Source organism: Cottoperca gobio, chromosome 4 (assembly GCF_900634415.1).
Source record: "Cottoperca gobio chromosome 4, fCotGob3.1, whole genome shotgun sequence".
Lineage (NCBI taxonomy): Eukaryota > Metazoa > Chordata > Actinopteri > Perciformes > Bovichtidae > Cottoperca > Cottoperca gobio.
In genome coordinates, this window is record NC_041358.1 from 9244774 (window position 1) to 9272641 (window position 27868).

The following is a 27868-nucleotide window of genomic DNA, read 5'->3' on the forward strand; positions in this document are numbered from 1 at the left end:
GTAGTCCTCAGGATTGTGGGTAGTGCAGCGATTCCCCTAGGTTTACGGCTTCGGGGGGGGGGGGGAAAGCTATCTGAGGTCCGTGTGATGGTGGGGTACTGCTGCTGGATGAGGTCTGTGCGACTGTTCTCTCCTCTCCTTTCCTCCGCTCTGTTTCTGACTGTTGGTGTGTGCGCACGTGTGTGTGTGTCGCCCTTCGCGAAACGGCAGAGGCGAGAATGATGGGAATGGGAAAAGCAGCAACGCAGTAAACACTGAAATGTGCATATAAATTAGATAAGTAACATAAGCATTTAGTTTATTTAATAGAAGATCACCTGTTCAATGTGAGAAGGAGTTGTGAATATAAAAAAAACAAATAACAAAACAAAACACCTTGAATTTCAGGGAGGGGGGCGAGGTTCTGTTGGGGGGGCGCAGTACTGCACTGTAGTGTAGTACGTCTCCATGACATTGTAAAGAATAAAATGTGTGGCTTCTACGGGAGCATATACAATTGTTTTGCAATCGAATAGCTTGCGGTAAGTCTACCTTGGATGGTTACAACAATATGGTGAATAATCAAAATCTTCTATTAGGAATGATTATGGGATTTTCTCTTCTGGAACCTCACTGTTGAGCTTTTTATCCACTGTCGTGCCCTCAAATACACACTTTCATCCACAGTCTTTCCAGCAACAGCCAGCCACTTCTTTTGTAATTTGAGTGAACTGGCCCTACCCAGCTATATTTCGGATGAGTTCCTGTCCGAGGGAAATTGTTCTTTCCATTTCTTTTTTCTTCTCAGAGTTCTTCCTATGTAAGGAAGTGAGCAAACTATCACATTTGACTGGACAGTCCATTAGCTCAGAGCGCAGAGGAATAGGAAGCTGTTGAGACAGAGATTGTATAGGACTGAATGAGGTTGTGAGAGACTTTATGGGCTTTCATATGCGTGTTCACTGTACACGTGCACAATGAGTGTGCAGTGTGTTCTCAGCATGGCACGAGTATGCTGAAATATCAAAGCAAAATGTGTGGAGAATGTGTGTGTACGCTCCCGTATCAGAGCTTGTTTTCCATATCACACAATCAGGGTGTTTCTCGAACACACAAACATAAGATAGACTTTAATTGGTTTTGTGTGAACTTCTTACTGGAGGGGTTGGAAGTGAACATGGAGGGTAAGAGCCAAACACTTCTCATATAGATTATTAAGCGCAAGTCAAAGAATGACAGCAATTACCATGGTTGAAGACCGGAGAAGTTATAACCCGAGACAGATATGGACAATGTACAATACACATACTCTCACTACTTTCCATTATCTTATCCTAAGATATGCTGCCAGACACAATAGAAAATATGGTTCTTGAGTCATGTGAGACTGCTTGGTGCAGTCATGTTTAGTGTTAGCAATAAACCGACAACCAGAGTCAACAAGGAAATATGTAAAACATGGATAAACGCTAATATTTTTAAGCACTGTCCAAATGTAAATTTACGTAAAAACAGTTAAAAAAAAAGGTAATTTAAAGCAACTTCACACAGTCTTCCGAAACTGGAATACTTCAATAAATAATAAAAAGATATTAGCAGAGTGAAAAAAAAAAATATATATATATATACACTTCTCATTATCTCATTCTCAAGAGAGACCTGCTCAAACTTGGTGGCCAGGGGGGGCTGTTACAGTTATAGTCTGAACTGATACTGGATTTTTATCAAATCATATACGGATCCAATAAACTTGTTTGAAAGTGTTAAAAATCTGAAATCAATATCTCCCGATTTTTACCAAAATGCACGCAGGACATTTTACAACTGGAAGATAAACATTAGGGTCAGAATTAACTGTGCAATACAGACTCCACAAACATATCTTTGGCATTTCTGAAGTGTCTTGTATCTGTAAGCACTGATATTGACAATCTTATTTTAAAGGAATATATCTCCCGATATAAAGCTTCAGTATGATGATTTCTCATAATATCCTAAAAGTGTATATAGCGTTTAGAGAGTCTTTTTTCAATTGTTCCTAATGAGGAAAGAGCTATTGTAGCAGCATGCAGCCGTTTGGCTCAGCGGCTCGGAGCACTTTTCGAGAAGACGCTGGTGTCGTCACCTTTTGCCACAATCCTCCGATTGGTGCTCATGGTGAAAAAGCAATGTCAAATAAATATATAGTAGCCCAAATAGATCTTAGAACAAGTTGTTGACTAGATATTGTTCTCAAAGAAACAAAACCCACAGGCAGGGCTTCCCAGCGCTTCTCTGCTAGAGAGAATTTGCACAAACCGCAGTCAGAAAAAGGATCAATGAGTCAGGCAGACTGACATATTCAACAAAATAACCCCTCTGCCCCAGCACTCTCTCTGCTACTAAGGGATGAAGGGGGTTTGCCTACACTGACATATTATGGGGATACTGACTTGTGGATGAAATGATCTATGGAACTTTTCTACACCCATATGTTTTCAAGTCGATGAGTCAACAGCTTGGGACCAAACAGAATACACTCTGAGATGGAGCAGACCTCCGCCAAGGCCGTTTCCATAGGTGAATAATATTCCGTGTAGCCGCCCTTGATTCAGATCCACTTCAAAATTTAATAAATTCTTCCTTCCACCAAGACTCATGAAAATCCGGCCTGTAGTTTTTCCATAATCCTGCTGACAAACAAACCAAACCAACAATATTACCTCCTTGGCAGAGGTAATAATAACAATACCAAATCACTTCTCAAAAGAAATAACTTCTGAAATAACACAACACACACACACACACACAAATGAAAGTCTGTGTGAAGTTTATAAATGATGCAATATAAAGTTAATAAGTACTCTGGAAACGGCTGTGCTGTTGTTTTATACCTCCAAGGTCTTTGTGCTCGCAGCCCTGCACCTCCAACTCTGGATTGGTGGGTGGCCTCAAGTCATAAGAGCGTGTGCAAGTGTGTACAGTATGTCTGCTTTAGCTACAAATAGCGATTTTGTGTGTTTCTTTTCAAATTGGATGTTTGTCTTGTGTGTATGTGGAAGTTTGGGTTTGCCTAAAACTTTGTGAGCATGGCTAAAAAAAATTTGAAAGAGGTGTTTCAGGCTGCCAGTTTAATGTGTGTGGGTGGGCGTATGTGCTTAACCCGGAGGATTCTGATACACTCTTGACTGAGTTGGTCTGCTGCTTTTGCCCTGAGGCCATCTGGCAGGCGGAATATAAAATACACACACATACACACTCACCCTGTCTGTTTGTTAAGAGACCAAGCAGACAGATTTACATTTGTAAATATTAAGTGAAAACAGCAACGGGACTAAAATATCTCCTCCTGGCTGACAATTTCCACCCAACGTCAACGTCCTCGGCTGAAGCTGTAATGTACATGCCCAGTGTTTACAGTATTACCTCCTGCAGCAGCCAACATTTTGTTAGCAATGATTTGTTTTATTGTTATGGGAAAGTGAGCATTGCTTTAGCTGTCTCGCATGCAGACACGAGGGAAAACTGCAAACTCATAACTCTGAAGGGTTCATTTATTTCAACTTATGATATTACAATACCCTCAGTTGCAATGCCTCGCTGTTTTAGCACTGAACTAGCATCACAACAAATACGTTGCACTTAGTTTTGACAGGGTAATATCCATGTGGTGTTGGCTTCACCGGTGGCATGGATGGCATTGTTGTGTGCATGCAGGAAGAGCATGAGATACAGGGGACCTCACAGGGACCTTTTAAAGAAAGGAATACTATTATCCCTTCAGCTAGGACATTAGACCTTCTGAGAAAGTTGTTGTTTGTTTGATTGGAGGAGTTTGTAATCGGATGGCAATGTGGCTCAATTAATGAAACAGTTATCTCCAGTATCTCACACGCACTCACAGGCCCTCGAAAGCATCTCTACGGGTTCACTGACTAGGTCAGATTATATTCTAATGGCCAAGAAATTCTCATCACTGTACAGATCATTTCCCCTGACTGCGCAAAAATGTACTCAATGTGCAATATTCATTAGAAGTAATGAGAGAAAAACAAATAGATGTCAAGACCTGATTTAAACATCCGCTTCATATATCAGTGTATCTGATGACTCGTGACCATCCACTGTTCCCGTAGATGTATGGACCAATAATAAGAAACAGATGGTATGAGCAGCCAAGGTGACATTTCCTACGATAGATAATTGAATCTGAACTCTGAAGCAAATTATGGCCGTATAAAACTTCTCTGTGGCAGATTTGGTCTTAAATTGTCAAGAGATCATTTTGCGCACTCTAATGGAAAATACACAAAAGGAACCGTGCATGGGGGTGCATTCAATCATCCGGGGCAATGTGCTGCTCTCTAAGTGTGAGTCAGCCTTCAACTCTATTCAGAAAATCTTTTTCCAGGACATTTCCAATGACAGAGCGTAATATGTTTCTTTTGTGGTAGTTTTTAATACATTTCATTTGAATAAAAAAGTAGGAGACACAGAGTTTTAAACAGTATAGGCAGCAACGGAATCCCAGACACAGATTCATATGTACGCGCCTTAGATGAGCATGTATACACATCTCATTGCTTTATAATCTTAGCAGGTTAAATTACAAATTCTTACTGCAGTATCGTCATTTCTTTCTTTCTCTGTGCGTCTTTTACAAAAGGTGCATTATCTATTTGTTTAGCAGAAGTCAAAACTTTTCTTCAAAAAAAGGAAATTGGATAATCCATTGGTCAAAATAAAATCCAGATATCTCTAGATGAACTAAATCAGCCATAATGCACCGAGTGTATTCTACGCGGCCTAAATTAATTATAATTAAACATAAAAAGATATTGCCGTCTTGCAGGCTCTCACACGTACCTCCAACCTCCCGAAAATAATGGATTTAGAAGTGCTTTTCTCCTTATGAAAGTAACACCAGCGTCAAATGAGAATTTGGACGGACAAGAGCATATCGCCCAACGGACCAGAAGGTGTCAGCCCTGTTGGGAACCACAGATTTAGAGGGACCACTTTAGTCTGGACATAGCACGGCCTGTGGCTGAAGTTAAGACCTGCTAGATGTGGTGTACCTAAAACATTCTGGATCCCGCCTCAGGCTTGTAAAGTGACAACACCATAATCTACCACAGTTCTGCTCTTTAAAAGTGACATAACATGGGGTACTCTTATATATGACAGTAGCTTGACTGACAGTGGAAAGCAGCTGTGATTCAAACACTCATCTTGGAGTGTTTATCAACTTTGGAAGAGGAAAACACAAGTTTGTAACGTGACTTCGTGGGCATTTGAGAAGCGGCAAATCGTCTTTGAAACGTCTTCTTGTCAGATGGGAGCAGGATAGTTACATCCTGTACAGCTATATCTGCAAGAGATGTGCCTTCTCTGGTGGTGATTTGACATTGTTGGAGCAGGTGGTGGCGACAGTATAAATGTTCCAACAGCTATTATGCCATATATTGCATTTATTGCCCGTTTATGTCCATGTGGCTTGTTTTATAAGACGGTAAGTGTGTGCGCACACTTGAATGAATATGTATGAGTGTGGAGTTGTGTCTGTGTGTACATGGCTCTTAGAAACACTTCTTGGATGTTGTCGCGCATATGTTAATGTTTGTACACATACGCTTTGTTGTTCTGTCTTTATGAAGATAGTTTGTGGATGGTCTCATTGTCAATTGAGAGCTTTTCTTTTAACTGCCGATTTCCCAGCCTCACAGTGAAAGACAGAAACAGTCCGAACAGCGTTGTTAAAAATCTGTTCGAAGATGATTGAAACCAAAGAGACCTGAATTCATTCAGCAACCAACAAACTCTTCGGAAAGCAGCGAGCAGTTTGCCGTCTTCAGTCATATTCTTGTAAGTGAATTCTCTCTGTTGCCATCAAGGCGTCGTTATGTCTTACCAGCCATTCAAAAACACTCAATCCCACTGCAGTCTGACTTCAATGATCCATAGGTTTCTTTTTTTTAACCATTATTTATTACCTCTGCCAAGGAGTTCATGTTTAATGTGTCTGTTTGTATGTCAGCAGGAGTACGGAAGAATTGCAGATTTGCATGAAACATGGTGGAAGGGTGTAGCAAGGTTACTATGTAACACTTTCCTGAACACTGCGAGATAGGGCATTGGTGCTGCATTTAGTGTGAAAGTGTGAAAGAAATGTAGGTGACTGCCTCCTCAAGTTGGAACAAGTGTTTAAACGCACTGAGCAATACAATGCAACACAGCTTCTTTGTAACGTCCATGTTTTTTCTACATTACGACTTAAAGCTCACGAACACGCCGAAGTGGGAAGAATGACTTCCCAATTTGGGAAATGTTACCAACAAAGGAGCACGTGAGTGCAACATTGGCCGTGGCGGAGGTCGGCCATACTACTTTATTTATAGATTTTACCTCCTTTTTTTTGTATGTATTTGTATTTTACTGTGTTTCTTTGTGTACAAGCTACTTGTAACAAATTGCCTCTTGGTTGGATTAATCAGATTTTGAGTAAATGCGACCCTGCCAGTGCTGATGTTGCATGCGAGGTGGTGGACAGCCTCAGTGGCAGTGAGGCAGCAGCTCCAGCTACAAAGCAGCTGAAGATGAAAAGGAATGCACGGGGGAAATGCAAAGCTCTCCGATAAATCCTCCCAAATGATTTAGATACGCGGCGTCCAGCCACTGTGAATCTGAGACACCCACACACAGTAGCATTTAAAACCGTTAAATGTGCAGTTTTCTCCCTGCATTTAATAAAATAGATGTGAATATGTATCACTTTATCTTATGGCGCAAATCAATTCAAAAGTGTCATCAAAAGGTGCAACCCTCACACTGTATTTTCAGTGGCTGAGGGAAGCCTTCTAATTTACACTTTAATGAGATGAGGCCGACACAAACACTAAATCTTTCCTACATTTACAGACTGATCTCTCCCCTCCTTTAGAACTAGAACGCGCACTGCATGGGGTCACTTTTCAAATAAAAAATGTGGATTCACGACGCTCAAGCGGAGAGATGTAACCTGCACTCCTTGAATATTGATAACAAATTAACTTCCCGAGTAACATGACTTTAAAAGACGGCAAGGACATAGAACTGTCCCAACTGTTTGGTTATAAAGTGGCCTGTGGGAAGTACACAGCTGAAAAGTAACAAGTATTCGTATAAGAATGTGGCCGATTATTAATTAAATTTAATCAGTCAAGGCCACCGGAGGATACACTGACTGATAATAGAACAAGGTCAAGAGACTGCTACTCTCATCTGGTATGACTCGGGGTTTTACACAGAGGCGGGACACTACTGGATTAACACCTGCTTCTGGTCGGGCTGGGTATTGAGACAGTATTGGCATGGGGCCAGGACATACCCCTCTGCTCAGCAAGGAAAGTCTGCGACTGAGACCAATAACTCTGTCATATAACATATGGCATGTGAATGTTATATTAAAGTGAACCTTTCCTTTATATGACATGCATTATTATTGTGTTCAATGATACAGATTACACGTATCTCAATGCATGTTTATTTTTGTTTTAAAATATAGCAAACAGCAGATGCTTAAACTACTGACAGCTTTAAAATATGTGCTTTCAAAAGGCTGAGACTATCAGTACCAAATGTGACTTAATGCTAAAGTGAATATTGTATATAAATATTGGCTATGAAGCTACCTATCAGCAAACTAACCTGCTAGTGGTTTTCAGTTTAGCAGGTACAAGTCAGAGTCAGCGGGTAACTTTTCTTAATGCAACTAAAGTGTTATGTTTCTAGAAGCTTTACTTTACAGACTTCATTAAAGCTTGAAGCAAAGCAGATGTGAAGTTTGCCACTTCTGTTAATATTGCCTGATTTTAGTCGGAGTTTGGTGGACATAGTGGGACATTATGAACATTTCATGTCATGATTATCCTGGTCAAAATTTGCAATTCACGATCTAATCCTAACCATCGCACTATGCTTACAACTCTTTAAATGACACTAAAATAAATATATTATCACTTCACTATCAAGGTAATTGTAAAGACCCCCTGCATAGATAAGGATCCAAAAATAAAAATAAATAAATAGCAACATTGTGTGAGTCTGTTCTTTCTTGCATGATAATTCCTGTATTTTTCTAATCTGCCACTATTTTCCAATTCTCCACCATGATAGCGAGCTGGACAGTTTATTTTTCAAGTCACTCCTGTGAGGATTTTCACGATTATGCCGATAATGGAAATTCAACAAAATCTGCAATACAACCCGATATTTGTTCCATCCATAAACACAAACATCAAAAATACTGTATCCCTTCATTTATGACTGTTTAGCAGCCTGGGTGTTGTTAATCTATAAACACAATAAGAATCAACTAAATCTAAACAATAACCGACACGTCCTCTAACATCAAAAGATTCATACGCTTGTGTGAAATGTAGATCTTTGCCCTGCAGGTAAAAAGAGTAGAGGTGCCATTTCACACAGCAAATATCAAATATTTAATGAATGAGATTACTGCTTGGACCATCATTTTATACTAAGTTAAACAGAAAAGATGAGATGTCAACACGGATCTGTCAGACTCAGCTCAGCCCCTCGGCCTCCCCCTTCGGGGTAGCTTTGTGACTCTAATATTAACATTTTTGCACAAGGCTTTAGATGAGCGGGACAAGCTAAGGCACCTCCAACCAAACAAAATCTTTCAGAATTTCTAAGCTCAGAGTTGCTTACACAAACAGCCCAGCAAAATCCATCTTTCTGACAGAATCATTTCCAAAGCCTGAAGCTCCAACTGGGCTTCTGGATGCACTTCTGAGCTGTGCCCGCCCGGGAGTAAGAGTGTGTGTGTGTGAGAGTGTGTGTGTGTGTGTGTGTGTGTGTGTGTGTGTGTGTGTGTGTGTGTGTGTGTGTGTGTGTGTGTGTGTGAAGGGTAGAAAGAGAGAATAAAGTATGAGTCATTCAATACAGAATATGGACTGTGTGGTTTCAGTTTTCTTTGAACTACTCTATAGAACAACAGTGTTCCTTACTAGTCATGCGACCTTCAATGGTTTCACCAAATGTCTATGTGACTGTGTGTGTGTGTGTGTGTGTGTGTGTGTGTGTGTGTGTGTGTGTGTGTGTGCGTCTCAAGAGAGATTACTGGTGCAGACATCTTAAAGTATTCCTCTCATTTCTCAATGAATCCGTCTGAGCCACCAATTCATACAAGAGCTGCCTCTCAGCACTGTGTGAGTGTGTGCGAGTGTGTGTGAGTGTGTGCGAGTGTGTGTGCGTGTCTCTCCTGACAACAACAGACCGTGGTACACGTTCACATCAAAGGATTATACCCCAGCGGCAATTGGACTGTATGAACTGGACCTTATGGTTACACTCCTGTGAGGTGGAACAGAGTGCAGGGATGTCGCTCCAGATATCACTAACATACGGTCACTCTCTCACACACACACACACACACACACACACACACACACACACACAGAGTCTTGTAATTCTGTCACGCACGAGGTCTCTCCATTGTACATTCACTCTGTTTTCCTTAACATCAGCACAAGCCTTGCAACTTATTCTGATTTTACAGCTAAACCAGGGTTTTCTCCAACTTTTGAACTCTGATATTCAGTCTTGTGTTCTGTGTTCATCTAAGACGACAGAGACTTGTCAAGGACCTCGAGCCACATTATTAAAGGATAGCTTCATTCATCAGCAGACTTTTAAGATATGCTAAATAAACAGGCGTACTTAAACAAGGACAACTACCAACAGACTGAAGACTTCACGCTGCCAGCTGATGGTGGGGTAACGAAGCTCCCACCACCACACAAGCACACCATGCAGCAGTCAGAGATCCTTCGCCCAAACCTAACGACCTCCACAACCTCAGAGGATAAGGACGGGTCAATTCAAGCTGCCAGGCTGTTCCATGATGTGTATAAGTCAAAACACTACAAACACTACTGAGTTTACCAAGTCTCAACACTTCAAAAAGACTGGGAGATATGTTATGTGTTTTTAATGGTTGAACTAATGAGCAGTGGCGGTGATAATGTTCCACAAATGTTTGGAAGTATTAAAACTGAAGATTTTGTGTCAATAATGTGACGATTACAATTATACTTTTACATTTCAGGACTTGTTTCATTATCGTTGCTTATGCGCTTGACGCCTTTATTGCAGTTTCTGCTAAATTGCTTTCTGCTTTTCTCAAAATGTAATATCAAAAATGAATGTATTGTTCAGCATAGCAAAAAAACCCATCTCTGACATGGCTGTACTCAATGTTATCACGCAGCTCCATTTCCTCATTACTCGTCTATTTTTCTGAAATCGTTGTGCTGTGCTGGAGTCAGTACAAGGTTATCATCAACGTGATACAATATCCTTCTTTGTCCAAAATGTCAACGCGTGCAGTGATTTTCTGAGTCACCACAATGCAGTTAATTAAGTTTGGATCAAAGTTTCTTTGGAAAAAGCCCCACGAGCCATAAGGACTCAAGTTGATAGCATTTCAATTTGAGCAAGAAGGATGAAATGTTATGTATAAAAATAAACCTTGTGGTCAGCCTACCTGTAAATGGGATCCTGCATCACCATCATCTTGCTCTCATCCCACGTCCACTCCTTCTTCTGTGGAAACACAAACAAAACGGCAAGTTCACACCAAAAGTGAGCTTTTTAATACGCAACGCTAAGGACTGAAGGAAGGGAACACGCCTTAATTGGACAATTGAACATTAACCCCAAAATTTCTAAATAATAAAAATAAAAACATACACTTCTGTCCCTAAGTCTCGTAATGGAGAGTGTTACTATTAGTGTAGATATTATAACATTTTGATTTTTGTCTGTCGGTGTGTTTGTTTAAATCTACGTTCCAGTTTAATGTCACAATGAAAATGTCAAGCGCACAGAAATTATTCATATTGATTTCTATCTTCACAGAGCTTTGTTGAATCAGTCAATCACTCCCATCGCTGGTCTTTCATCGCCTCCGACGCACTCAGAGATGTAAATAGATTGCTGACCGTCACACTTGACATTTCAGTGTTCTGTCCAGGGAGACAAATGATACGAGAAACAGAGTGGAGGCGAAACATCCCTCTATCGACCCGGCTTTACATTCCAGACCGCCTGTTAATTTGACACTGAGCCTTCGATGATGGCTTTAATGTGTACCTCATCAGACAATACAAGGAGGAAGTGATTTAAATGAAATATCCCTTCTATCACCTCTCTCTCTCTCTCTCTCGGTTTGTTTTCAGAAGAAAAGCACAGGTGGGAGGAAACATTGGTTGCAGTAAATTCCAATTCCAGTCTTTTCTTAATGATATCTTCAATGTTTCTCAACGGGACTCCCTAAAAAACGTGATAATTCACCCGGATGTGCGTGGCTCTGTAGGAGGCAGCAGTGCACACCTCGGCGTCAGGAAAACACAATATACTGTTCATGTTTTGCTATCACGTGGTCATTGATAGTCTGTCTTTTAAGCCTGTTTGGGCTTCTATTGATGCAAGATACTGCATATCAGAATACAGACCCAGTCCCGTTGCTCAAATTACAATGTTATGTTAAAAATGGCAGATGGCCAAAATACAATACCCATGAGCCTCAGCCGACAGATGTGGTATGTAGTCATAGTAATATTCCACGTCGTCTCCAAATCATGAACCATCCACACACATTACTGTTAGAGTGGTCGTCCACCACTCTGAGAGTTGGTGTTTTGTGGTTCCCTGCGGTCAACATGTCGAATTGTCCTTGGACAAGATGCTGAACCCCAAATTGCTCCCGATGGCCAACCATTTAGCATTACAGAAGGTGGCACACACTTACATAACTGAACATTTATATTTCTGTGATGAATAGGCTGCTCCCGTGAGGACCTTTCAGACAACTCAATTAAGCCTCCTTTTAATGAGACACTAATAATGATATGTATATCTGAGATGTACATCTGCCTGCAACTGCAAGTCAAGGTCAATACATCGTCTTTTGTTACTGACATGCGCGAGAAGTCCTTGATGTCCACTTTCCTTTCCATTTTTACATGTATATAAGCTTCATCTGGTTAGCTGATTATTTACAGTCTTTCAAGGACTTCAACAGATGTCCTTCTTCAAGCTGCAGCATTACAATTAAAATGACTTAAATATAGCCATAAATTCTGATAGGTGCTTATTAAAATGTTTAGTTCAGTTGATTTCAATTTAATACATTTGACATTTTTAGAGGAAACCTTCTAGCTAATGCAGCAGCTTTGTGCGGAAACTAGAGGGGTTAGTATCTGCATCTCAACCCTGCACTCAATGCAACAACAAAAAAATCATCAACAAGTCATCTGAAGCCTATTAATTTCCTAGTCCACTAAGGAAAAAATGAAATCTGACTTCTGAGTGGAGGGTAAAATAATCTGCTGACCTTTTCACAGCCAGTGGTCAACAGCCAATCAGATGTTTGAGCTCTTCCTACCTACATGCAGGAAAGTAAAACAATTCAATAAGTGTCTTTGTCCCTGCAGATTGTATGTCTGTCAGAATAGATCAACAGGATGATGATTGACAGTCACTTCTTGTTATAATACATATTACACATATTTTAAAGGCTTCCAGCAGAGCAGCCAGGAACCTTCAAAAAACACTGAATGGTTTTAAGTCTGGATCAATAAAAATTGAGATGAAAAACTAAATGTGTGGTGAGGAAAATGGACGGCAATACTAAGTGACTTCCGTTTGTTTCCATCCACCTGTCAGACTCTCGGCAGGAGAAGTCGACGGCAGTCTGCCTCTGTGGATTACAGCTGTCACCACCAGGAAGAACAGATCCTCCCCTCCTCTTTGCTCTTTTCTCGTCTGTAAACTCTCTCCTCTCTTTTCATCCCGTGTCTTTACTCTTCAGCATCTGCCCCTGTTTTCTCCTACATCTTCCCCAATACTTTCGATTCCTCTCAGGTCCTTTGTCCTCCCTTACAATGTCTCCATTCTTACCTCCGTCTGCCATGTAATCCAGACGAGGATCGATCACCACCTCCATGCCACAAGCAGGATACAGGAAATAAATCTGGACTGGATCTTTAAAGTTTTAACACCGAAAAACCCCAAAGTATTATTGAAACACAATATTTTTTATGTCTACATGTCTTGTTTCTAAAAACAGCTAATGCTAATGCCATGCCAGCGTAGTGTCTTTATTTGCTCCTAGGACCAGGGGTGTCAAACTCATTTTAGTTCAGGGGCCACATACAGCACAATTTGATCTCAAGTGGGCCGGACCAGTAAAATTATAGCATAATAACCTGTAAATAACGACAACTCCAAATTATTCCCTTCGTTTTAGTGCAAAAAAGTACAAATACATTCTGAAAATATTCAAATTTGATCTTTTTACAAAACATTATGAACAACCTGAAATTTCTTAAGAAGAAAAGTTGCAATTTCAACAATATTGTGCCGTTACAATTACAGATCACAGTGTGTCTACAAAGGTACAAAACATTTTGTCACAGGTATCTGGAACAGTATTTTACTTTATGATTAAAACAACTCATTTTTACACTTTGCACAGTCATCCCGCGGGCCGGATTGGACCCTCTGGCGGGCCGGTTTTGGCCCCCGGGCCGCATGTTTGACATCCCTGCTCTATAGACAGAATCATAAAGTCGTGCATTGCCACATCCTTGCATGCGCTCTGTGTTGTCGCGTTAATTGAACGTGCTCATATTTTTCGTGAACGGTGAACTGAACGCATCAGTTCGCAGATAATAAAAGTAAGTGCCATAAACTCTAGGGACGCTGCGGTGTTGTACGGCACCCGGCATGGCAGTGCAATTAAAACAGCCACCGTCTATTTCATCCCCGCGTTCAAAGTCAACTTGAGGAGCGAGCGCGTTCCGCCACCGTATACAACCGGTTAAAAAGAAAATATAAGAGATGAACATGAACTGATCATTTTAAACTGAACTTGGAGATGGCTCTTTTTCCCCGCTTCTCCTGCGTCTTCCATTTCCCTGCTTTGCCTCTCAACAGGAAGACACTGTAGCCTATAGCTCTATTAGCTCGTTGGTATAAACATATTCAGATTGTTCTTCTTCCTAGGATCAAAATGACAATACCAAAACACAACAAAAAGAAGATCTTTGAATAGAGAGAGAGAATTTTTGGAGTTCAAATTTTAAAAAAAGGTCACTCACTTTTTTCTTTTTCCTCAAGGCCACTCTCACGCCGTCTACAGACACCACAATGTTGACTTTTTTCTTCTTGATGTTTTTCACCTTGAACTCATACTGCAGAGAGAAGACAGACAGACAGCAACGTATAACTATATAACAAAAGGACTGTATACAAATATGTTCCAAAGAAATGCAGGTACACGCTTTGTTCACTGCTTTTAAACACAGTTCTTGAGACACAGTAAAGTGAGCTGGGAGTCAGAAAAAGAGTTCCTGTAGCTTGAGATCAAAAACACGAATGACTTTCAAGATGACTTATGAACACAAATTATAGAATTAAAAAAATGTAATGTAACACTGTCTTTACATTGGAAAGGTTTATTAATTTTGATGTTTAGGTTTGCTGAAATTGTCTCAAATTATTTGAAAGAGGGAATACATAATGTATTCATTATTTTTGAATACATAGTACAGTATAGTATCTATTTAGACAATTTAATAATCATTTAAAAGTATTTTTTCATGCAAAAATGTCAGAAAATGCTGTTTACAGCCTCTCAAATCTAGAAAATTGCTGCTTTTCATTATTTTATATATTAAACTGAACATATTTGGGTTTTGGACTGACAAAACAAGTCATTAAAATATATCATCTTGGACTTTAAGAAACTGGGATGGACAGCTTTCACTATTTTCTGACATTTTAAAGACCAAACAATTAATCTATAATAATAATAAAAATAAATTGTATTTATAAGCGCACTTTTCATTTGAGTAAACAAAACTCAAAGTGCTACAGAGTAAAAATCTAGAAAATAATCAGCAGATTAATTGATAATGGACATATGACTTAGTTTCAGCCCTATTGCATAGGTTTTGTAGTGATCTATACATTCTCCTGTTGACGTAAGAATATGTTTGTATGCTGCATCCTGGATCTGGCTTATATCAATGTTGTGGGTTCTTGTCAGCGCTCATGTGGGCCACTAATCAGTTCTACAACACCTTTTAGTCCATTCAAAGAGTAATCAACATCCAGCTCTAGAAGTACTGAGGAGAGATCATTTAAAGTTTGAGGGAAAAACTAAATGACCATACAATTCCTTTGAGCGAGCCACTTGACCCCGACCAAGACCTTAAATAAAACTGCTTTGTGGCCAATAGCAGAGAATAAACTCCACCATTTGAATTATGCAAAGAAACATTGAAACGCTGAATTATTGAGTTGAACTTCTCTCACACGTCGCCACCTAAGAAACAAAATAGAGCAGGCGTTCCCATCCACTCCAATTCAACGTTTCACACGTGTGGTGAATAGATTCGTCACAGAAGATGACAGAGAGCCCTGCCGAATGAACATAGCACGGGCGGCAGACCTCTGTCGCGGTTCATTTACACACCAAAGATCCGACCGAGACCAACTCCATCGTCTCCACTGCCTCTAATGGAGCCGTCAGCACTGTCAAACAACAGCATATCAAATGCATAGCAGACGTTATGTTATTGTAGGAATCCTGTGTTAATGTTCAGGTGCAACGACATATGTAAACACACGTGCGGCCTTTCTCCCTCTACCACAAGCCTCTGCATGTTGATGGCATTCTGAAAGAGTGGGGTGTAATTGAGCCGTATAGAACCACCTGTCACGGTAGCCAGGAGAGACATTAGCTGCAAGCACCGTCTGTATATCTATTCCTGTTGTCCAGCACTCTCACGGAGTTGGCAAGTTGGTGTGTCCTGCCGGGTGATACAGTATAGTGCTTCTGAAAGTGGACGCTCATTAATGCTTCACTTGCCAGCCATTTTTATTCAAGTCATAAAGCCTTCTACCCCGAGATGCCGCAAGATTCACCTCGTTTTAAATTCGTTCAAATTAAATTCTGGTCACAGATATTGACGCTCGTGGGAAATCTGCTCAGTGCAAGGAAGTGAGAAATCGAATCTTAAGGTGGCTAGAAAACGGCAACAGCAGCGAGACAGTACTCTGTTCAGACAAGCTGACAACCTTCACTTTGTGCAGCCAACATTTAGTTGACTGATGTCACCACCATGTTTTTTCAAGCTCTTTTAAGTGTGGCAGCTCCAAGTGAGGGCGCAAGGTCACTTTAAAAAAGTTTAAAGTTTGTCTGGCAGCAGTGGTAGCACAAATAAAAACTGCAGTGTCATACTCTGCTGCTGCAAAGAAAACGTCTGATTGTGACATCAGTCATGTTTTCCCACCTACTGCTGTCAATCAATTTGTCAATATTCTATCGGTGCGTCGGTGGAATGTCCTCTGCCGTGTTGTCAGTCTGGCTTTACTTAATGTTGAATTGTCTTTCTTTAATTTAGTTGCATTTCTAAAGACTTCAGTTCACATGTTGGAAAATAGGTTTACAGCAGCATTAAAACATTCTTAAGTTCTTCAGTTGTGGAGAGAGAACAGGTCGCTTAAGTATCCTTGTTAAGATGTTAACCTTTAATGTTTTCTGTTAACAACCGCTGAGACCTCAAAACACACTCTTTGTAAAAAAAGAAATAAAAAAAAAAGAAGAAGAAATCTGTTCGCAGCCAGAAGGAAATATGTAGCTCTGGTAAACATTTCAAAAGGCTTAAAATGATCAAAACTCCTACACAAAATAATCACAAGGCAAGTTTTATTTTTATATTACGCATTCTAGCTTGAAAAACAAAAAGGCTTAAATGATAAATCGTTTATTAAACTAGTATCTGATTAAATCCAGTAAGGATTTCAGATCCACTATAAACATCTTTGCGCACATTCAACATAATGAATACTGAGGTCAAATTCCATCTACAATAATTCATATTTGCGGCATTAGACATCAACAGTGAAAGATAAAAGCTACACCATTTGAAATGTGTCAGCCTGAATGTTCGCAGTATAGAAGAAGATGCCAGACAGTAGAGCTCAAGGCCTCGTCTGCATCACCGTGAAGAATCAAAAGGAGGAGCTTGAACAAAGCTGCAGGAACACAATCAGCTCCTGGACCTCGGGGTGAAAACTCTGCTGCTGACTGTTACACAACAGTCCTGGCCCTCTTTGTGTGTGTTTGTTGACTGTATAATGATGATTAATTATAATAGTTAGCATTTTGTGCTGCAATTTTCTACAATAGAGTGTGAAGGTGAATGAAAATGAGGGCCTATATTACACAGCAACAACAATAACAAAGTGTAAACAAGAAAAGCCAATACAGCAGAAATGATAATGATTTTCTTTCTTTCTTTTTTAACACTTCAATTTTTCTTTGCAATTAGTTTGCATACTGATGCGGAGGAGGACGCATTGTTCTCCTCAGACTAGTGGACCGTGATAATGATGATTTACTTTAAGCATGTACAGCAGGTACCTTTATTAGCATAATCTTTTAACCACTTCACTGCACAACCTGTTGTTACCTTCAACAAAAGGACAGAAAACGCCGACGCATTCACACTCCAGTCTGTAGAATATATTTCCATAAAGTAATATAGAGAAAGCTGAAGCCCTTTAACAATCATTTCAAGTCTCAAAGTGACATTTATGAGCGATTTTATGGTTGAGTTGTAATCTGCCGTAATGTTGACTGTGCTGCATGTGCAAGAGTTAAACGTTGGTGTGCCTGATGGATTGCATGATTGACCTCCGTGGAGATGATTACAACTGCAATCAAACAGATTTCATGCACGCCATGACTGTGTAAGTGTATTCAGCACGGTACGACAGACTTATTAGAGTTATGTGCTTTCTGTCTGTTCCTGTCTGATACAGACCCATCATTGAATCCACACACATCTACAGATACAGCAGCGATATGATTTATAATATCGCTGCAGCGTTTATCTGTATTACATGAGGATATGAATGTGTGTGATTAAAACACTTGAAACAGCAGCATAGGCATTTATTTTTCATAACTGACAATTTATTTAGTCTGACTTTTCCCCAGATGCAGCACCTCTCAGCCCGACGGGGGGGTGAAAGGGTTTTAATGAGCACACATTACAGCTCACAACACAGTTAGCAGTATTTCAGGGTAATCCTTGATATCTCTGCTAGATGAGTGCTCTGAATTTACACCTAAAATGCTATACATTTGTCATTTTTTCAAAACATTTCAGCTGCAGCCTTAAATAATTTTTGACACAAAGAAGTGAAAGTGTTGACAAACAAACAACAAAACAACAAAAGTGCCGAGATGCTGATTCATCACATTACATTTAGCAGACGCTCTTATCCAGAGCGACTTACAGTGAGCTAAGTACAGGGACAGTCTCCCTGGAGCAGCTCAGGGTTAAGTGCCTTGCTCAGGGGTACACTGGTGGCAGCCTGGTATTGAACTCACGACCTTCTGTTTTTGAAAGACTGATATGATTTGAAAGATTCCCACGACTGATGGCCTCTGTACATTAAGTCCTTTATGATACAACCCAAAATGCATTATGTTTTCACTTACTCAACTCCAAAGCTTTGGTCCATCATAAATGTTTTCATTTATTACATATTTTTCGGACAATTATCAAATATTTTCCACTTAATTTTAGGAAATTCTTCACGTTTTTCAGGTTTTTACACCTAACAAAAGGCTCAACAGAGATGAACTACGGATGAACTTCAAAACTTCATGTTTCTTTAAAAAACAAAAAGGGGGGGGGGGGGGGGGGGGTTGCTCCACGGCACAATGTAGTTTAGCCCTGTGTGTGTGCCTGTCATGCTGAACAGCTGTTGTTCAGGATCAACTGTAGTTACTACAGTATTTTGTGATTGATTTTTAATTCAAGATCTCAACAAAGTAGTATTAATTATTTAATTGTGATCTATTTCAATGGGTCTTATATCACACTGGACTAACAGTTTATGAAACTCTCCCAACTCTTCTCGCTTTTCTTTCCCATCAGGAATGACAATAACCATTGTTTGTTGTGCAAACTCCTTAATGACATCATATGTGCGTGGAGAAATACAGTGATGCTGATGCTTTGTGATCTAGAGCTGAAAATATAAGTTGTACTACACAATTAACAAAACACTGATCACTTTGATAATCACTTCAGTGCCGGTTCAAATGTTAATTTACATATATTTGTGGTTTCTTTCAGAGGGTGATGGATCCTTTTTACTGCTATGTTAGCAATTAGAAGATATGATATAGGGCTGTGGTAAATTGTGAATATCATTTGTCATTATCTTTTACAATTTACACGAATAGAAGCTTGACAGAAGTGGGAGAATTGAGGGTGAAAGTGGGAATTGATCATCATTCTGGGCTTTGGCCGTCACCATCCACAGTGGAAGGCTGTGGCATGCTGTCACAAGCTTTAGAAAAAGCTATTGAGCCCGAGTGAAATTGCTTTTGTCAAATTACCAGATTAATTAAAAAGAATATTGAGACTCATTGATAATAACAACTGTTGTTAGAGGCGGCTCTATGTGCAAGCGTTTTACATTTGACGATAATGTAAATTTGCAAATAATTAAGAAGACAATAAACCACACAAATGATCGGGCGTCCAGGTAAAACTGGTCTCGTGTGACAGGGTGTTTTATTCTCGTCTTTGCTCCGGGTTTCAGTAAACATGATTTGCTTACGTGCAGCAGTGTGGAGACGGACCACTTCCGTATGGGAAGCAGTGACAGGACATTAGCGTACAAGTAAACAAAGAAATGAAATGAAAATTGAAGTCCGAGAACAGGCCCATCCATCATGCAAATAAGTACGTCTAAAATGTTCAGCCACCATTTCCTGATAAACTGGTCCTTGTTTCCTTTCCTCCCGTTTCCAGTATAATCCATCATTTTGGCAACAAAGACGCCAAACAGCCACTGACACAACAGCGTCCCCAGCCAGCGCTGCTATTTACACTCGCAGAAATATCAGCCGGGATCCATGAGAGCACAATAAAAGCCTGCCTTTCTGTTGATGATCGCAGTTCATTAAGGGAGGCTGCACGTAAGGGGGGCGAAATAAAAGATTCAAATAAAGATGCAGACAAATGCCGACACACACGCAATCAAAACACAGCTAAGGTCAACTATCGGCAGTCAATGTGAGTATTCAATGAACTCAGTAGGGCAGCAGAGAGTGTTTGCTGAGGTAAAGGGCAACTGGTCCGTTGCTAAACAAGCTATTCGTTTAGCTTATTGACAAGGGGCTTTCTGCGATGAATATGGTGTTGTTGTCCAACTGTTTCTGATTGCGTTGTGTCAACCAGACCTGCTCTGTCTGCATGTGCACCGACGAACACACGGCGGCAAGAAGCTCCACTTTGCCCCATTTTTCCAATTTGTTCCAAACCAGTTCCATCCCGGCCAATAATGAGCACGGATCCATCTCAATGACATGCCTACTCTAGAGAGCGGAAAAAGGATAAAGAGTGCTGCAAGGAATTATACAGGAGAAAAAGAGGGAGCAAAAATGAGACAAAAAGTGAGAAGGAGAGCTGGGGGGAGGGAGAAGCGATGATTTAGTGAGAATATGAAGTTTAATTAACAGCCCAGATCATTAAGCTCATAATTACACAATCTGAAAGTCAAGGTCTCTTAAATGTGCAAACTGTCTTTTTGTCATTAGGTGCTTTATGAAGTGAAATGCATGTGGGTTTAACCTTCACAGAGCACCTTCAGTTACTGCTCACACTGAGGACTTTGTTCTCCTCATATACATAGGAAGATTCTTTTCTCCTCTTTACAATTCAAATTGCATGCAACATCAATCATCCAGCCAGAAGAAAATTCATTTTAAGGTCACTGGTTTCCCAATAGTCAGTTGTGTCATTTTACAACATTAGATGCAGCCTTCAGCAGCAGCTCTCAAAGAGCTGATGATCTGTTACTAACTTGTAGCATATCCCATATGGCTTACAGTATTACTGAGGATTCATTTCACTGTTCTTCTAGTGAATCTGAATGTTTAAGTACATCCTTTACAGAAACCTTACTTTGCTAATATATTTTTACAATTTTACAACAAAAACTACAACACCCATGGAAGCTACCGTAAGCCATCAACTGTTAAATCACCACCAAAATAAAACAAAATTACAGTTTAGAGGTGTGCAAGAATCCACGATTTATTGACCTGCACCTGCAAACATAAGGTCGGGTAAGGTCAGGTAAGGTCAGGTAAGGTCAGGTAAGGTATGGTATGGTATGGTAAGGTCAAACTCAAACTCAAACTATATCACACCTTCTTTAGCTACAAATTTGTTGGATCTGTTCCCATTTTAGCTAAAAAAATTATGAAATAAAATGAACCTATATTTTTGTTTATCCCGACGAAGGAGCAGCAAAGGCAGAATTTGTGTGACATGGTTTTGTTTCAACGGTTGGATAAACAAAGACACCACAGACAGCCGTTCCCCTCCTGCATACAGTACATCAAAAGATAGCCAGATTACTGGAGTCATTGGACCGACTGTAGTTACACCTGAGAACCACGAGCCAATCAGCTCGACCTTAAATCACCCGGAAAGAGGAAGCAGACAACAATACCTCCAACACTTCCCCCAGGGGAGAGCCAGAGGCAGTGCCAGACGAAGAGCTGTTAGAGAACGAGCCGGGACTACACCGTACAATATAAAAGGCTCGCTCTCTGGTTTTTACTGCAAGAAGAAACTAGAGCACCCCTGACTTCTTTTGTTCAGTTTCACCCCCCAGTTGCACAGCAACATCTGTACAAGACATAATCTTTCTGTCTTGGCAACCATCTTTGTGTTGCTTTTTTGCTTTTTACTTTTTTATTCTGGACGTTTCCAACAAGTCCCCTGTTCTGTTGCAGTGTGCACGGCAGAAAATGACACATTTAACAATTTATGACATTAAAACTGTCGGAGAGAAAACGGAGTAAACAGGAAATGTGTGCAGTTGCATAGCGCTGTCATTATTTGAAATACAGGCTGCTGCTCTCCATCTACTCTGGTAGCTAAATAGAGAAGGGAAGCAATATTACACAAGTAACTTATGTTTCACGTTTAGCTAACTAATATGATAACTAACACTGTTTATTGGACCAGATAAATCATTGCAGATCAAAACATGTTTAGCATTCATATGATATATAAAAGAGGCAGCTCTACAAATCAACTCCAAGTATGCCGAAGACAGACAATTTTTAATGGTTTAAAAACATGCTACACTTTTCCAACGCACAGATTCTCAAACTAACGATGCATTACTGCAGAGCATGAAAACTAAGATATGAATGAGCTTGCACAATTCCACTTCAAAATATCAGGAAGGGGTGGGGGACTTTATGGAATTAAGAGTATTAATTGTTACTACCAAAGCAACATCACTCATTTGTGAAGGGCTCCTGCTGCATCTTCTGATGAGATCACACCTCCCAAGTCAGTCCCCAGAGACACCGTCTATCTTGCCTTCTTTTACCAACACACACTTCTCTCTTTCTTGCCAACCATAACACTTTCATTACTTTCTCTCGCCTATACACTAACTCCCTTTGAATTCTTGTTTTCCTCTTAATCACCCATCTTAATCGTATTATTTTACTGCCGATCATTCTTGTGAATATATGTGTATTTATGTCATGTTTTACTCCCATTCCCAAGTCTACATTGATAGAACTTTGGGCCCTGTGTGTGCCACTCTCTTTCACTTTATCATATTCTTTCTTCTCTTTTACACTCAATTGCTCCATCTTCTCCCACTGCTTCTCCGCCCCTCCCCCCCTCCCCCTTTTTTTCCTCCACAGACCGTTGGCTGATTCAATCTCAAGCAATGTTGTTTATGAAAAGGCATTTCATTTTCCAAAACCATTTGTGTTTAAGACGCTACAGGGTCCATCATGTTTCATCAATCTCAACGACACAGCAATGTCTTTGAACCGAAGCCAAAATTTCCAATAGAATATAGTTGTATAAGCAGGAACAGCACACACAAACACACAAACACACACACACTAAAGTACACCGGGCCTGTGCATTAAGCGTCTAACAAGAAAAGCAATACAAAACTTCTCAGGAAAACCAATTTAAAATCACATTACATTCTCTTTTGTGCATGTCCTTCCACATGAGCTATGAAAAGGCAAAGGAGTCTACAAATGAAACTGTAGTATATACAAACTGTGCACGTCCATCTGCTGAGGAATCCAAAGCTCCAGAACAGCTAACAAGTGGTGAGAGTTCAGATTATTTAGCTAATTTACGTTTCCAAGGTCAAGAATGAACTTCCAATCTCAAAATATACGCATGTTATATTCTTCGGACGTATTCACTCCTCAATCTCTAATTTCATGTATAAAAGATGTCTGACATGTCAATCTGCGGTATTTTAACATGACAATGCCCCAATGCATAAAGCCAGGTTTATAAAATAAATGTTTTCCCAGTTTGGTGTGGAAGAACTTGACAAGCCTTGAAATTAACAACTTTGGGATAAAACGGAACTGTGAGCCAGGCCTCGTCGGCCAACACTGATGGCCGACCTCACTAATGCTCTAACGACTGGAAGAGAGAACATTTTTGAAACAATCTGGTGGAAAGCCTTGGCAGAAGGCTTTGTTATTAGCTTAGATTGGTTTTGGGATGACATATTCTATTATTGGGGTGTCCACACACTTTGTTCCATTGTCCATATACTTTTGGCAGCAGAGTGTTTCTTGCACACAGTAGCATAGTTGGAGAAAAAGAACAATCAAAAGAACAAATGGCTTCATCGCATGCTTTGAGGATGTGATGCAAACAGTGGACTAAACGTGGAGCTGTTGCTGTGGGCTCCTCAGTCTGACAGTGGGAGTTTATAGAATTGAGTGTCAGTTGCTTAATTCTGCGGCACCTGTTCACTGAATTCATGAGCACATTTTGTCACACATTAAAAATAAACCCATTAAGACTGGCAGTCAACCACAAACAAACACTTTTCTCTTTGCCAAGTAGAGAAGCAACTTTCTTTGGTCCCGCATGCATCGCTAACACACAAAAAGCAACATTTGGGAATGCATCCATTTAAGAAGACATTTCAACATCTGGACTGTCTCCAGTGTTACAAATCTTATCAAAGGAAGTTTAGTGTTCTGGCATGACAAATTAGGCTTTCCAAGGCTGTTGGCACAGTTTCCTGTTGTCTCCTATAGAAAAGATTTTTCTGTCGACTGTCACAGCGTAAATGCAAAGTTAAAGACCTTCTCCTCTGACACTTTGTCACCGTCTCCCCATCTCACTTTCTGCCTCACTGAGCGATCGCTTTTCTTTCTCTACATCCGTTACCTGAGGTAAAAACATCTATACCCACATAGATTCAGAGCTTCAAAGACAACAGATGCTTATCATGCCTTCTGAAGAATCGGATCAAGAATATCTCTCTGTCTCACTCGAGAGTGAGTGAGATTCCTGCCCGATCGATACCTGTTTGACTCGGTGTCTTAAACTCAAGATGACGATATATCAGCTTCTTTCAAGAGAACTCTCTTGAACTCGTCCATCTTCTACCTTTGTTAAAATGGTTGTAGCGCTGTTCAGTTAGTAGATTTTAATCAATATACTGCTTGTTTGTGGGAAAGCTGAACATCTTCCAGACATATATGGTGATGGATTCCAGAGGACTATAACTGCCATAGATGAAAGTAAGCCGCGATGGTCATTTCAGCCTTTCCATCAGTCTTTCTCATCAGCTTCTACCTCTTCAATCAGTTTTCCTCCACCTGCAGTCCTGAGAGCAGGAGGAGGGGGGAGATGAGGTGCAGTGGCTTTTTCCCTGCTTGTATTGAACCATGCCCGAGGAGAAATCCCTCTCTTCCCCAAAAGGATACAGAGACAAACTCAATTTAGAGGCAGTCGGTGTATCGACAAATCACTTCCAGCACGCTTTTATTTTCAGGGCTTTGCTTTATAAAAGCTGAAGCTGCTAATGGCCCTCATTGGTTAGAGAGATTTCAGCTTTCTTCCATTCAGAATAGATTTTATTTGACGATGAATACGTCAAATGAGAGTGGAAGCACTGATTATGTCACAACCAGACTATTATTTGTATTGGCATCCTCTTTAACATGGGGGCACAGCAGGATAGAAACACTATATTTGTTTTATAGGGAATTATTTATAGAACTGAACTAAAAACTTAACTTAATCACAGCCAATTGATGCCCTGACCCTTTTTGTTAGTGTTGCTATTGAAACAATGGATCTTTGATTTCAGAAGGTGGTAGACAAAAGTGACTTGAACATGTGTGTTAGTGGAAAACTGCATCTGACCCCTTTTGATGACCCCTTTTTAAAGTGAGAACCCTGTAAAAGGGTCTTAGATTATGCAGTGGATGGCAAATTCCATCATAAAAAACTGACTAAAGCTATATATCTGACACAAGAAGTCACCTGTTTACGATCCATGAGAAGACCAGGAAATAAGGAGCAGCACCGTCTCTGTACTGTAGCGTATAGAGCTAGTATCAGCGGTACGGCTTCCTAACAGAACACCAGATGGTTGGGAGTTCAATACCAGGGCGGCCACCATTGTGCCCCAGAGCAAGGTACTTAACCAAGACAGGGGGACTGTCCCTGTAGTTAGTTCACTGTAAATCGCTTACAGTATGGTAGTAAAAACAAGGAAGATCAGATATAATTTTCACAACAGAAAAGGCTTGGAGGATAAGGACCAACTGATAAGTTTGACAAACTAACACTAACACTATATCGATGTTGCTGGTGCGTAAACCTCCCTAAATCTAATAAACAGCAGGAAAGAGCCGCTAAGGTTACCCTAAACTGATATATTAGCATCCGTGGATGTTTTCTAACCTGTATCCAATCAAACAAGCATAGTAGGTTGATGCTCCCTGTCATCAGAAGTATAGCTGGGTTAGTGTCACACTGTTTAACCCATTTCTTAGAATTTTTTCTCTTGTGTATTTTTTTTTCAAATGAAAAAGTGCATCAGTCTGGCTAGAGTGCGATGCACGCTGCTTCGGCATCATGAGAAATCTAAAGCTAGACTCATCTGCAGCGTCTACATACAGTATATCTCAAAAGTGAGTACACCCTTTAGATTTTTGCAAATATTCTGTTATATCCTTTCAGGGGATAACATTATCCTACTGAAACTTTGATATAACTTAAAGTAGTCAGTGTGCTGCTTGAATAACAGTATAGATTTATTGTCCTTTGAAAATTACTCAGTACACAGCTGTTAATGTCTAAACAGCTGGCAACAAAAGTGAGTACACCCCATAGTGAACATGTCTAAATTGTGCCCAAAGTGTCAATATTTTGTGTGACCACCATTGTTATCTAGCACTGCTTTAACCCTCCTGGGCATGGAATTCACCAGAGCTGCACAGGTTGCTTCTGGAATCTTCTTCCACTCCTCCACGACGACATCACGGAGCGCACGGATGTTGGACACCTTGCACTCCTCCACCTTCCTCTTGAGGATGCCCCACATGTGCTCAATTGGGTTTAGGTCTGGAGACATACTTGGCCAGTCCGTCACCTTAACCTTCAGCTTCTTCAGCAAGGCCGTTGTCATCTTGGAGGTGTGTTTAGGGTCATTATCATGTTGGAAAACTGCCCTACGGCCCAGTTTCCGAAGAGAGGGGATCATGCTCTGCTGCAGGATGTCACAGTATATATTGGAATTCATGTGTCCCTCAATGAAATGCAGCTCCCCAGTGCCGGCAGCACTCATGCAGCCCCAGACCATGATGCTGCCACCACCATGCTTGACTGTAGGCAAAACACATTTGTCTTGGTACTCCTCACCAGGGTGCCGCCACACACGCCGGACACCATCTGACCCAAACAGGTTTATTTTGGTCTCATCAGACCACAGGACATGGTTCCAGTAACTCATGTTCTTGGATTCATTGTCTTCAGCAAACTGTTTGCGGGCTTTCTTATGCATCGGTTTCAGAAGGGGCTTCTGTCTGGGCCGACGGCCATACAAACCGATTTGATGCAGTGTGCGGCGTATGGTCTGGGCACTGACAAGCTGACATCCCACTTCTGCAACCTCTGCAGCAATGCTGGAAGCACTCGCACGTCTATTTTTGGAAACCAACCTCTGGATATGACGCTGAGCACGTGGACTCAACTTCTTTGGTCGACCCTGGCGAGGCCTGTTCCGAGTGGAACCTGTCCTGGAAAACCGCTGTATGATCTTAGCCACTGTGCTGCAACTCATTTTCATGGTGTTGGCAATCTTCTTATAGCCAAGGCCATCTTTGTGAAGCGCAATAATCCTTTTTTTCAGCCGCTCAGAGAGTTCCTTGCCATGAGGTGCCATGTTGTCCAGCATTCAGAGAGAATTGTGCCCAAAACACCAAATTTAACAGCCCTGCTTATCATTTACACCTGAATCCTTGTAACACTAACGAGTCACATGACACCAGGGCGGGAAAACAACATCATTGGGCACAATTAGGACATGTTCACTATGGGGTGTACTCACTTTTGTTGCCAGCTGTTTAGACATTAACAGCTGTGTACTGAGTAATTTTCAAAGGACAATAAATCTATACTGTTATTCAAGCAGCACACTGACTACTTTAAGTTATATCAAAGTTTCAGTAGGATAATGTTATCCCCTGAAAGGATATAACAGAATATTTGCAAAAATCTAAAGGGTGTACTCACTTTTGAGATATACTGTAGTTGCCAAGCTATGATTGGACAAACAATGTTTGGGGGAAGGGTTAAGTTTCGATCAGGTATGTAGAAATAGTCGGTATCAAACATAATAAATTTGTGGCCTTACATTTTATGACCCTGACTAAATATTTCGTATTATCTGTCATTAAAACTTTGGAACTGGGACAGTATCCCCATTT

At 40.5% G+C, this 27868-nt stretch overlaps 1 protein-coding gene across 7 annotated transcripts in view; it reads right to left on the reverse strand.

The window, feature by feature from the left end:
• The window catches only part of LOC115006858 (carboxyl-terminal PDZ ligand of neuronal nitric oxide synthase protein-like), a 165333-nt gene that overhangs the window by 88375 nt on the left and 49090 nt on the right, over window positions 1–27868 (reverse strand). For 4 of the 7 annotated variants that reach the window (XM_029429433.1, XM_029429431.1, XM_029429436.1 and 1 more), the window contains exons 3-4: window positions 14127–14219; window positions 10508–10566 (exon numbers count right to left, since the gene is read on the reverse strand). In XM_029429433.1, the coding sequence (XP_029285293.1) occupies window positions 10508–10566; window positions 14127–14219 (152 nt within the window). Of the gene's footprint in view, window positions 1–10507; window positions 10567–12358; window positions 12410–14126; window positions 14220–27868 lie in introns of all 7 variants that reach the window. The other 3 variants (XM_029429430.1, XM_029429429.1, XM_029429434.1) reach the window with 1 other exon arrangement.